The sequence below is a fragment of the Canis lupus genome, chromosome 13 (genome assembly GCF_011100685.1).
Source record: "Canis lupus familiaris isolate Mischka breed German Shepherd chromosome 13, alternate assembly UU_Cfam_GSD_1.0, whole genome shotgun sequence".
NCBI classification, from domain to species: domain Eukaryota; kingdom Metazoa; phylum Chordata; class Mammalia; order Carnivora; family Canidae; genus Canis; species Canis lupus.
In genome coordinates this window covers 44331939-44345930 of record NC_049234.1, presented here as the reverse complement: position 1 = coordinate 44345930, position 13992 = coordinate 44331939, and the positions used below count along the sequence as shown (strand labels likewise).

Here is a 13992-nt window from a genome sequence, read left to right as displayed (position 1 = left end):
TCTCTTGTACACTTTTCTATCTTCATGTCTGGTGAAGCTGGGAACCAAGGAAATGCCTTTCTTACTGTCATACCCCATCTAAACCATATCTCTTATGAGGTCTCTTGAGGCCAACAGAATGTGCTGGCATAGGAAATTGATGCTGCTGGTCCATCAAAGAGAAAACAAGGCGTCTCTTATTTTTGTGTTTTCCAGCAGTGGTGATGAAATCATCATCAGCTCTTGTGTCAGTTGTGGACTTATTCCTGTGTTACCTGTGGCTCATGTTTATGAAAAGAGGTCAGCTAGGTGATACATTTTGGAGCCCTGGGCTGGAGTCATGATATCCAACTATGAGATCTCCTTTTAGGCTTGGGTTTCCCCAGGCGGAAATAGGAGTCAGTTATCTTGCAAGACCTTTCCAGCATTAACATTTTTTTCATGACTAAGGTCTGCAGCTCTGGCTGCTGCCTGTGACTATGACTTTGTGAGCATTGTCTACTGAATAGCTCAGCCTAACAAAGAAAATTTCAGAATATGTTTTTTTAAAAATTATTATATGAGTCTCATCAATGACCACATCTAATTCAGTTGCATGTGTCTGACCCAGTAATATATCAAAGAAAAATATATTAGTTACCCACTAGTGTGTAGCAAATTACCACGAATTTAGCAGCTTACAACAATGCACATCTAGCTCTATTTGTGCCTAGCAGAGCCATGGCTCATGGTCCCAAGAAGCATCTGAAGCATGTAGCAGTTCCAAAGCATTGGATCCTGGATAAACTGATGAGGTGTGCTTGCTCCTTGTCCGTCTCCTGGTCTCCTTGAACTGAAAGAATGTCTCCCTCTCATCGTTTTCTTAAGGAACAGACCTAAGTATGCCCTAATAGGAGATGAAGTAAAGAAGATCCATATACGGCATTTTATTAAGATTGATGACAAGATCCAAACCTACCCAGCAGAGTAGATTATATCAGCATTGGTGAAACTGGGGAGAATTCCCATCTGATCTGTGACACTAAGGGTTCCTTTGCTGTTCATTGGACTACACCCAAGGGGACCAAGTATAGGTTGTGCAAAGTGAGCAAGATCTTGGGGAAGGAGGGATTCCTCATCTGGTGACCCATGATGCTCATATCATCTCCTATCCTGATCCCCTCATCAAAGTGAATGACACCATTCAGACCGATTTGGAGACTGGAAAAGTTACTGGTTTCATCAAATTTGACACTGGTTAATCTGTGTATGATGACCAAAGGGGCTAACCTGGGAAAACTGATGTGATTACCAACAGAGAGACACCCTGATTCTTTTGATGTAGTTCACATGAAAGATGCCAATGGTAATAGCCTTGCCACCTGGCTCTCTGACATTTTTGTTGTTGGCAAAGGCAACAAACCATGGATTTCTCTTCCCTGTGGAGAGAATATCTGCCTCACCATTGCTGAAGAGAGAGACAAGAGACTGGTGGCCAAACAGAGAAGTGGGTAAAGGGTCTTTAGATGACATGATTGGAAGTCTTTATACTTAATTAAAGATAATGCAGCATGATTAAAATAAATAAATAGATAAATAAAGCAAACAGTACACATCTATTATCCCATAGTTTCTGAGGATCTGCAATCTGGGAATGACTTATGTGGGTCCTCTGCTTTAGGGTCTGTCATATGGCTACAATCAAGATATAAGCCAGGGCTGGGGTCTTTTCTGAATCATTTTGGAGGAATTTTAGTTTCTCAGAAGTTGTTGGACCGAGGGTCTGTTTCTAGCTGACTATTGACTGACCCTACTCTTAAGCCATGTGAGCTCTGCAATATGGCAACTTGCTTCATCAAATCCAGTAAGGGAGAGAGTCTGCTAGCAATAGAGAAGTCATAATCTTATGTACCCTAATGATGGAAATGACATCCCATCATTTTGTATTGGTTGCAAGCAAGTCTCTACGCTGACCAACACTCAAGGGGAGGAAGGGGCTTACACAAGGCATGAATATCAGGAGGTGGGTATCATTGGGACCATCTTAGAGTCTGCCGGCCACAGAGACTTTTTTTTAATGGTAAAAGAATTTTAAATCCCAAGCTCTTCTAATATATTCAAAAATGAGTTTATTTGCCAAAAATAAAAAGTGACAACTAAATGCGATGTGAGATCCTGGGTATATTTGGATAGAGTTCTTTGTTAAAGGTATTGTACCAATATTAATGTTCTAGTCCTGATAATTATACTGTAGTTACATAAGATGTTTGCCTTGGGGGAGTCTAGATGGAAGATATATGGAAACTTTCTGTAATGTTTTTATAACTTGTCTCTAAGTCAAAAGGTAGGTCAAAGTCAAAAATTAGAAAGAGTGATTTGTAAAATTTAAAAATCCATAGCTGTATAAGTCTCCTTTGTGGCCACAGCTTGTTCAGTAATTAACATTATATCTTTATTGGAACTTTTTTTTGCAGATAACATATATAAATTTGGGGAGAAATAGGAAGATGTTGGTCAAAGGGCACAGTAAAGAAAACAAAAATCTGTAATTTTTTTGTAAACAAAGCAAACAATTTCGGTAGATAAATTTGCTAATGATTATGTAGGTATATATAGTGGAATATTACTCAGCTATAAAAAGAATGAAATCTTGCCATTTGCAGTGATGTGGATGGAACTAGAGGGTTTTATGCTAATCGAAATAAGTCCATCAGAGAAAGACAAATACAATATGATTTCTTTCACTCATATGTGGAATTTAAGAAATGAAACAGAGGAACATAGGGGAAGGGAAGGAAAAATAAAATAAGATACAAACAGAGAGGGAGGCAAATCATGAGAGACTCTTAACTGTAGGAAACAAACTGAGGGTTGCTGGAGGGAAGGTGGGTAGGGGGAAGGGGTAATTGAGTAGGGGCCATTAAGAAGGGCACGTTGATGTGATGAGCACTGGGTGTTCGGTGCAAATGACGAATCACTAAATTCTACCCCTGAAACCAATAATACACTCTATGTTAACTAAATTGAATTTAAATTTAAATTTTTTAAAAAAAATTATATAGGTAAAATCTACCACTTTTTTTTGTTAATTATTTTAGAATGTCCTTCCCAGTGAAAATACCATAGAAGCCTCACTTTCACTGTATAGTAGAATTATTTATATATTTATTTATATGTATTTGTTTCAACAAATAATTTACAGAGATGATGTAACAGTTTTCTGCTTGAACTTTAGTTGAAATGCGTTAGGGACTTCTGCACACCACCAAATGCACTTCACACATCAATTTAAAATAATCACCAGTTCTAAAATAAGATTCTGATAGCCAAATTCAACTCTCTCCCTGTACAGAGCACTGTTTTCAGATGTCAGTCAGCTTGCTGCTTGGATATAGACACTCACGTTCCAAAATAGCGTGGTCTGTCTCACCACACTGCTCCATGTGATGAAAAGCCAAATACTTCAACCCCTCATTGGCAGTTGGATTTCATGCGAAGCAAGAACAAATGGCTCCTCGTTTTGCTCACTGTTTGAAAGGGCTGCTTGTTATAAATACTCTATCACTATTTCACATGTCCTGGTCCAGCAATTTGAAGCTTATGGGTCTCGGTTGGTTACACCTCTTAAGAGAGCTATTTGGAAACACTCTAGACATTTTTCTTACACCCTATTTTTAGAATGGAAGGCCTAATGGTGTTTTAATGTCTCTATATATTCCCAGAACAAATCTCAAGAAAAAAATGTCTGTTACCTTCTGAAATTTAGCAAAGCTGGTCGGATTATCACTGCTCCTCTGAGAAGTATTGTGTTAAAGAATGAGTTTTGATTTACAGAATGTTAGTGATAAAAATTGGACCACAGAAAGTCAGCTCCTTCAAACCTCTCCCTTTTCAAATGAGGAAAATGTGAGTTTTAGTGGGAATGAACTATTGGCCCAAGATCAGACAGTGTCCTCACGGGCCATATGGAAGCTTTAGAATGGTGGTAGATTTAGGCTTTCCTGCAGAAGATGATCATGGTAAGAGTCAGTTAACAGTCCATTTCTGAGATAAGATTCAGCTTTAGAACATGAAAATAGTCTGCTGGGCACTTGTGTAAAACTTTATTGCTCTTGTTATAGAAGATTCTGAGAAAAGATGTGGAGTCATCCAAAAATATATGGATTCAGAAGTGAGGAAAGGTCCAGAAACTTCTTTGGAGAATTGGACCCTGCGTGTTAGACAGCTTCTCAGGGATCTTTCCCCCCACCCCCACTATGCTGGATGAATGTTTCCCCTATAAATGGCACCTGGCATTCCATCAATTAGACATTCCTTCGCTCCAGCAAACAATCTTATTCTAATGATGTAAAGCCTTGGGGAGGGCTAAGTGTCCATCTGTTATTATGAATTACTCTCTGTTATTTTCATCTTTCTTCTTCTTTGGCAGCCTAATTGGGATCTGATCACTTGGGGAATGTAGTTTTGATTGTAGGAAGGGAGGAAAATGTCTCCGAGCCAGTAATGCTCTGGTGGAGGTGGCCGTCTAAGTGGGGTGCTGCAGTGGGGGTGCCCAGGATGGTGTCAGAAACTGGGACCCAGGTCAGGGATTAGAAAGCAAAGGAAGAATGCTGAAGAGAAACCCAGCTTGCTGGTAGCTTTACTATGGGCTGTCTCACGCGTGGGAAAGAAGGAGAAATGACTTCACTCTTCCCTGATGTTCCTTAGCCCCTTTGGCAACTAAGGATTCATTGCGGGTTAACGAGTTAGTGGAATGAAGGGAGAACACAGCCCTGTGTATATGGTTGGTCCACTAGGGAAAGTGCATACAGGCATGCCCTGTTTAATTGCACTTTACTTATTGTGCTTCACGGGTGTTGCAGTTTTTACAGATTGGAGGTCTGTGGCCACCCTGTGTCAAGCAAGTCTATCAGTGCCATTTTTGCCAACAGCATTTACTCATGTCGTATCTCTGTGTCACATTGGTGATTCTTGCAGTATTTCAAACCTGTTCATCAGTATTATATTTGTTATGATAATCTGTCATCAGTGATGTTTGATATACTGTTGTTGTTTTGGAGTGCTATGAGCTGCAGTCATATAAGAGGGTGAACTTAATCAGTAAGGGCTGTGTGTTCCCCTGGCCATCAGCCTCCCTCTCCTCAGTCCCCTCTATTCCCTGAGACACAAAAATACTAGAATTAGGCCAATTAATAACCCTATAATGGCCTCTAAGTGTTCAGGTGAAAGGAAGAGTCACATGTTTCTCACCTTAAACCAAAACTAGAAATGATTAAGCTTAGTAAGGAAGGTGTGTCAAAAGCTAAAATAGGCCAAGTGCTAGGCCTCTTGTGCCAAACACTCAAAATTGTGAATGCAAAGGAAAAGATCTAAGGAAATTAAAAATACTATTCCAGAGAGCACATGAATGATAATAAAGCAGAGCAGCCTTGTTGTTGATATGGAGACAGTTTGAGTGGTCTGGATAGAAGATCAAACCAGCCACAACATCCCCCTAAGCCAAAGCCTAATCCTAAAGCCTAAAGCTAGGCCCTAATTCTCTTCAATTCTGTGAAGACTGAGAGGAAAACATGCAGAAGAAAAGTTTGAAGCTATCAGAGGTTTAAGAAAAGATGCCATCTCTAGAATGTAAAAATGCAGGGTGAAGCAGCCAGTGCTGATGTAGAAGCTGCAGCAAGTTACCCCGATGTAGCTAAGATAACTAATCAAGGTGGCTACACTGAACAACAGATTTTCGATGTAGATGAAACAGCCTCCTCTTGGAAGAAGACACCATCTAGGACTTTCAGAGCTAGAGAGAAGTCAAGGCCTGGCTTCAAAGCTTCAAAGGACAAGCTGACACTCCCATTAGGGGCTAATGCAGTTGTTGACTGTAAGTCTAAGCCAATGTTTAATATACCTTTTCAAAATCTCTAGGGCCCTTAAGAATTATGCCAAATCTCTTCTGCTTGTGCTCTATAAATGGAACAACAAAGCCTAGATAACATCTATTTACAATCATGATTTACTGAATATTTTAAGCCAGATCTACTGCTCAGGAAAAAAAAAAAAAGATTCCTTTCAAAATATTACTGCTCATTGACAATGCACCTGGTCACCCGAGAGCTCTGATGGAGATGGACAATGAGATTAATGTTGTTTGCATGCCTGCTGATCCAACATCCATTTTTCAGCCCACGAATCAAAGAGTAATTTTAACTTTTAAGTCGTATTGTTTAAGAAATACCTTTTGTAAGACAATAGTTGTCATAGGTAGTGATTCCTTTGATGGATCTGGGCAAAGTAAACTGAAAACTTTCTGGAGCCGATTAACCATTCAAATTCCTTGAAGAACATTTGTGATTCATGGGATGAGGTCAAAATATTAACATCACCAGGATTTTGAAAGAAGTTTATTCCAAACCTCATGGAGGACTTTGAGGGCGTCAAGACTTCAATGAAGAGAATAACTACAAGTGTGGTAGGAATAACAAGAGAACTGGAATGAGAAGTGGAGCCTAAACCGCTATAATCTCATGATTAAACTTGAGCAGATAAGAGGTTGCTTCTCACGGATGAGCAAAGAATATGGTTTCTTGAGGATGGGATCTACTTGTGGTGCAGATGCTGCAGAATGTATTGAAGTGAAAGCAAAGGATTCAGAATATTACACAAACTTAGTTTATAAGGCAGCACCAGGGTTTGAGAATATTGACTCCCATTTTGGAAGTTCTACGGTGGGTCAGATGCTATCAAACAGCATCACTGCTACAGAGAAATCATTCATGAAAGGGAGAGTCAATGGAAGCAGCAAACTTCATTGTTGTCTTATTTTAAGCAATTACCACAGCCACCCCGACCTTCAGCAACACCACCCCGAGCAGTCAGCAGCCACCAACATCTAGGCGAGACCCTCTACCAGCAAAAAGATTACAACTCACTGAAAGCTCAGATGATTAGCATTTTTTAGCAATAAAGTATTTCTTAAGGTATGTACATTGTTTTTTTAGACATGATGCTATTGCATATTTAATAAGCTGTAGCATATTATTAACACAACTTATATATGCAATGGGGAACCAAACAATTGATTTGATTTTCTTTACTGTGATATTCACGTTCTTGTGGTGGTCTGGAACCAAACCTGCAGTATCTCTGATAGGAAGTATCAAATTTTGAACTAACCTTGAGTTCTGCTTTGGGGACATACATTCCTGAAGTCTGGATTCACATGAATGGAATGTTTAACTGAGTGGGTCCTGGGATCAATATGGCTGAGTCTCTTACTTTTCCTGTGCTTCGTTTTTTTTTTTGTTGTTGTTGTTGTTGTTTTTTTTTTTGTATATTTAGGATGATAGTAATGGTACTTATCACTTAGGGCTTTAATGAGAAATGAATGAGTTAATGCATGTGAAGCACTTAGAGCCTAGCAAAGTGTTGCAAAGCCATTGCATAAGAATCCTATGATCTGATTCCTCAACTGTGTCCTTCAATTTTATCTCAGAAAACATAGTCTCTAACTTCTCCAGGATAAGATTTTTTTTTTGTTATTGAGAGAGAGAGAGAGAGAGAGAGTGTGTGATAGGGTGGTGGGGGAAGGGGAAGGACAGAGAGAGAATCCTAAGCAGGCTTCATATCCAGCAAGCACCAAGCCTGACGTCGGGCTCAATCCTATGACCCTGAGATCATGACCTGGCCCAAAACCAAGAGTGGGTCACTTAACCAACAGAGCCACCCAGGTGCCCCTCTGGAATAAGACTTAAAAATGTCATTCAAGTGACACTTTCTTAGTCCTATAAATATCCATGTATTTCCTGATGGCAGTCAGGTGTCTTCTTCACACCAAGAAACTTGCCTGGACCAAGTCATAATTTTATATCCCAAACCTAATCTAAATGCAAAACCTCTCTTTCCACATCTTCATTAGCAAATTTAGCAGGTAGATAATTATGTCAGGATTCCAAAAGACACTGAGTTTTGAGACAAATTCCTGGGAGGCCGGTCAACAACATTTGCATCCGAATGTAACTGTCGAGTACCCCCTTTCCATATCTGTGTATAGAACGAGACCCCTCTGCAAAGCTTCTTTCACATACTCCATCGGTGCTGTGGTACCTCGGTGGCTGGCGTATCTCATTATGTCCCTGCAATCCGTAGAAGCAGGAGTGGAGAATTTTAATGTGCTTCTTTAATCAAGGGATTTTTTTTAAAGCCAAATTATTTGGTCCTTATATAAAAATAGACAAGAGAAGGGTAGGGCGAACATGAACCAAAAGCTCAGACACCTGGATTCTCCTCCCGCTTCTACCATTAAGAAGATGTGTGACCTTGAGTCCGTTCCAGAACTTTCCTGGGCCTGTCTCAAGTGGAGGATTTGAACCAGGTATTGCTTGGGGTTTGTGGCAGATCCCTATGGTGTGATTGCACAACATCCTAGTGACCCTACACTCGGCAGGTGTGTACTTTGCCTTGACCAACAAGTGTACTTTCTCTCCCAGTCCCCTGAAAACCGTTCAAGGTGGCTTTGCTGTATCACCAGCCAGGGTGGGAGACGATGGGCTCTGTGGCTGCAACGTGGGAAATGCCAGCTGGGCCTGCAGGACGGCGAGTCCCTGCCTCGGGCCCTGGGACATTCGGTCCTGCGGGGTTTGATTGCATGGCAGGTGAATCAAGGCAGGCTCCGGGGGCATCATGACTCTACCTGTGAACAGCAGTTGTTCGCCTTTTTCTATTTTGCAGAGATAAAAGAGAAATCGAAGAAGATAAATAACTGCTTAAAAGCCAAAGATGGTTTATTACTGTAGATAAACAACTGAGTTGCCACTCGTCTATTTTTTTTCCCGGGAGGCAGTGGAGGTTAAGGAGCAGCCTTCTACCTGCCTCTCGGAGATGCTGTTTTCTCAAAGGGATGATAAAGAGATGAGATTAACCTGTTTTGTGACCTACTTCTGCTTTTCCAATTTGGGGACCTTCATTTCTGTTAATTTACTCTGATATTAACTAGAGCTTTTTTTGGTGATAGGTTTACTAAAAAAATCATCTTGTAAAATACTTTTACAAGAGCTAGTAAGCTGATATGCTATGGAACTAGCTTATTCCCTCTTGAATCATGATAATAGGGCGGCTGACATCCTGGTTTTAGGACTTAATGTAGAAATTTAAGTTTTTGACCATAGTCAAAATTAAGATAAATTAAGATAACCTCAGTACAGATGGTCAACTTAACTTCATTGTTATATCAAGAAGTAGTCTGTAAAAACATTAATTTTCACCTTTTCTTTTTCTTCTAGCCATGGACTCCTGCCCTGTAGGTCCTTCTGTGAGGCTGCAAAAGAGGGCTGCGAATCAGTCCTGGGGATGGTGAACGCCTCCTGGCCGGATTTCCTCGCCTGCTCCCAGTTTAGAAACCAAACCGAAAGCAGCAATGCCAGCAGGATTTGCTTCTCACCTCAACAAGAAAAAGGAAAGCAATGTAGGTGTCTGTGTTTCATTTCATTTAAAAATTGTTTTTATGGAGGCGTCCCATTCATTCAAGGTTGTATACAAATAACGTACACTTCATAAGTCTTATGAAAGCGATCAGACCCATATAACCAGCACCCAGATCAAGAAATAGATCCCACAAACCTTACACATGAATGTTCATGGTGGCAATATTTACAGTAACCAAAAAAGTGGAAAGAACCCAAATGTTCTTCATCGAATGTATGGATTTTTTAAAATGGCATATTCACACAGTGGAATATTATGGCAGCAAAATGCATGAAGTACTTGTACATGGATGGAACTTGAAAATGTTATGTTATGTGGAAGAAGCAAATCAGAAAAGGTCCAGCATCCCAGAAAATCTCTCAAGCCCCCCTTCCAGTCGTCTTCTCATTCCAAAAGAAAACTCTCTTTCTAAGGGAGGCCGTCTCAGGTGACTTGTGTCATCTTAGGCTTGTCGACTTCTGAGCTCCACGTCGGTGGAAGGGGGCAGGATAGGCTCCTTTTGTATCCAGCTTCACTCACTCAGCATCATGTCTTCCTCTTGTGGTTCATTCTCAGGGTTGTACGGTATCCTAACACATGATTGTATCCCAAGGTATTTTTCTATTCAATTGTTGCTGGACGTTTGGGTTGTTTCTGGCTATTATGAATAGTGACGCTTCTATTCTTGTGCATGTCTTTGATTGCACATGGTCAATATATTTATACAGCAAAAAGGTCTTTGTTTTTGTTTTTGTTTTTGTTTTTTAACGTGGTTGTACCAATTTATCCTCCTACCAGCTAGGTAGTGTAAAAGCTTCAGTTGCTCCAAACCCTCCCTAACCCTTGTTATTGTCAGTCTTTTTCATTTTAGCAATTCTGATTATAGTCTTTTGTGGATTTAAGTTGGATTTCCCGGATGAGTTTGATTAATTTTTCAAAAAATTTTGGTGAAGCATTTGTCCAAGTATTTTATTCATTCTTTGATTGGGTAGTTTGCCTTTTTGCTCTTGATTTGTAGTTCTTTATGTATTCTAGATAGGACAATTTTGGGGGTACTTGTATTGTGACGATATTCCATTCTGTGGCTTGCCTTTCTTATGGAATAGAAGGTCTTAAGTTTAATGGGCCCATATTATCAGTCTTTTATTTTGTGATTCATTTTTGGTGTCTTGGTTAAGACATCTTTGTCTACACCAAAACATAGGAGTTTTTTTTCCTGTGTTTTCTTCTTGGACCTTTATTGTTTTAGCATTGACATTTACACCTACCATATTCTGGAATTAATTTTTGTGTATGGTGAGAGCTATGGATTAACTTTTTTCTGTACATATATTTAATTGACCCACTGCCCTTTATTTATTTAGAGTACTATCTTCCCCCTCTGCACTATAATGTCCCTTTTGTTATCAATCAAGTGATTGATTATATATACATCTATTTCTAGACCCTCTATTTGGCATAGAATTAAGCCAATACCACTCTATCTGGATCACTAAAGTTTTATAATAAGTCTTTATATTCAATAGTGTAAATCCCTCAGCTTTCGGCTTCTTAAAGATTGTTTGCCTGTTCTGGTCCTTAGCATTTTATGTAAATTTTCAGATCACCCTGCAGTTTCCACCCATGCTTTTTGTTTTGAATTGGGATTGCATTAAATCCATAGGTCAAATTAGGGAGAATTGTTTTACAACATTGAATCTTTCAACCCAACAAAATGATGTACTATGGTTATCTTTAATGAGGCGTTTTAATGAGTTATTTAATTTCTCTCAATAATCTTTGGTAATTTCAACCGGAAAGATCTTGCACATCTTCCCTTAGATTTAATCATGGATATCTGATATTTTTTATGTCATTTGTAAGTGGAATCTTTAAAAAAGTTTTTTTCTGTTTGTATACAACTAAATCACATTAATTTTTATACCTCTCTGTAGATTCATTTGGGTTTTCTAAGTGCACATCATGTGATCTACAAATGAGTTTGTTTTCTCCTTTCCAATCATTATACTTTCTGTTTCTTTTTTGTCATAGAGAAAGGTTTAACTATTTCACCTTTAATTATAATGTTTGCAGAAAGACTTTTACTGATACTCTGTGTCAGAGTGAGGAAGTCTTTTCTATTTCTGGTTTGCTAAAGTTTTTTTAAAATCATGAGTGGATTTCGAATTGTATCAAATGCATTTTCTATGTCTATTGAGATGATATGATTTTCTTCATATTATGTTAAAAATATAAGATTTAGTGATATATAATTCATATACCACAATATTCACTCTTTTAAAATGTATAATTAATTGTTTTTTGTATACTTATAGAGTTGTGCAACCATCATAGCCATCTAATTCCAAAACGTTTTGTGGCCCTAGAAAGAAACCCTATACCCATTAGCAGTAATGCCATTTTCTCCTCCTCCAGCCTCTAGAAACCATTAGTCTACATTCAGATTCTATGGATTTGCCTATTTTGGACATTTCATATAAATGGAATCATAGAATGAAACCTTTTGTGGTTTGCTTTTTTCATTTAGTACACTATTTTCAAGGTTTATCCATGTCGTAGTATGTATCAGTACTTCATGCACTTTTATTGTCAATTACTATTCCTTTGTATGAATATGCTATTTTTAAAAATCCATACATTAGTTGAGGAACATTTTGGTGTTTGTATTCTTTTTGTTTATTATGAGTGATGCCACAATAAAATAAACATTCATGTGAAAGCTTTATGTGAACATACGTTTCAATTCCTTTGGGTATATACCTTGGAGTAGAATTGCTATGGCTAGTAATAGCTACTTAACATTTTGAGGAAATGCCAGCCTCACCAGCAATGTAAAAGCGTTCCAGTTTCTCCACATCTTCACCAAAACGTGTTATCCTTTTTTATTATAACCATCCTAGTGGGTAAGAAGTGGTATCTCATTGTGGTTTTGTTTTGCAATTTGATAATGACTAATTATGTGGATAATTCAACATTTCATGAACTTATTAGTCATTTGTATGTCTTTTTAGAAATAATGATTCAACTATTTGGCCTATTTTAAAATTGGTAATTTGTCTTTTAATTGTTGAATGGTAGGAGTTCTTCATCCATCCTAGATACAAGTTCATTATCAGATATATTATTTGCAAATATTTTCTTTTGTTCTGCAGGGTGTCTTTTCAAGTGATTTTCAAATGGCTTTTTTTGGTTGTGTCCTTTGGAGCACAGAAGTTGTTTTGTTTTGTTTTGTTTTTAATTTAGAGGAAGTTCAATTTATCTGTCTTTTCTTTTTATCATTTTTGCTTTTAGTGTCATGTCTAAAAAATCATGGTCTAATCCAAGGGCACTAATATTTACTCCTGTTTTCTTCTAAGCATTTTAAGATTTTATGTCTCATAGCAGGTCATCAATTGATTTTTGAGTTAATTTTCATATATGGTATGAGGTAGAGGTCTAATATATATATATATATATATATATATATATATATATATATATATATCTCCTGGGTCTCCAGGATCACACCCTGGGCCGAAGGTGGTGCTAAACTGCTAAGCCACCGGGGCTGCCCAGATTTATATGTTTATTTTTATGTGAATATACACTGTATGGATTATTATAGCTTTGCAGTAAGATGATTACTAGCAGCAAAGAAAGACATTTTAAAATGATAATAGAGTCAATCCATCAAGAAACCATAATCTAACATCAGAGTCCAGAAATATTTTAGGCAAAAATGATAGAAGTGAGGGGGAAAATAGATAACCATCATATTCCCTTTCAATAGTGGATGGAACAATTAGGTAGAAGATCTATAAGGAGGAATAATTGAAAAACAATATAAACCAATTTGATTTAGACAGCTGTACAACACTCTAACAATAAATAGCAGAATATATGTAAACATGTACATACCTCAAATTTTTCACTTTTTAACTTTCAATCAATTTGTGTCTCTGAATAGGAGTTGAACATATAGTTGAATACTGTTTTTTATGCACTAAACAAATCCTTGCCTTTTGATTGTAGTGTTTATTTATGTTTAATGTAATTACTGATAAGAGAGGACCTACATCTTTTATTTTGCTATTTGTTTTCTATATATCTTTTACAAAATCCCTCTATTTTCCATTACCTCCCTTTCTATTATGTTTTTTTAAAATATACCATTTTAATTTTTGTTGCTTATTACTATATTTTTAAAGTTGTTTTTATTGGTTGTTCTGGGACTTACAACTAGCATCAAGTTTGTTCAGATTAATATCAACTTAATTTCAATAGTTTACAAAGCTTGTCTTTAGCTTTGTTCCCTGTCCCTTTCTTTGTGCCATTATTGTCATACAAATTATATCTTTATACATTATAAACCCCTCAACATAGTTTTAAACTTACTGACTTGTAAAGTTGTCTATTAAATAGGATAGAAGAAAAGATTGACAAACAAAAATATTCATATTGCTTTTTATATTTACCTAAGAATTACTTCTATTAGTATTTTTTATATCTTCATGTGGATTTGAATTACTGTCGATTGTCTCTTCAGTTCATTATGAAAGACTCCTTTTAGTACTTCTCATGGGGAAGTTCTGATAGTGGCAAATT

The 13992-nt window shown here is 37.6% G+C and overlaps 1 protein-coding gene and 1 pseudogene across 4 annotated transcripts in view; both read left to right on the top strand.

The window, feature by feature from the left end:
• CORIN (corin, serine peptidase) overlaps positions 1-13992 on the top strand; it is a 229110-nt gene that overhangs the window by 83395 nt on the left and 131723 nt on the right. For all 4 annotated transcript variants that reach the window (XM_038556027.1, XM_038556028.1, XM_038556026.1 and 1 more), the window contains exon 5: positions 9228-9409. In XM_038556027.1, the coding sequence (XP_038411955.1) occupies positions 9228-9409 (182 nt within the window). The remainder of the gene's footprint in view (positions 1-9227; positions 9410-13992) is intronic.
• LOC100687666 lies at positions 700-1473 on the top strand (annotated as a pseudogene).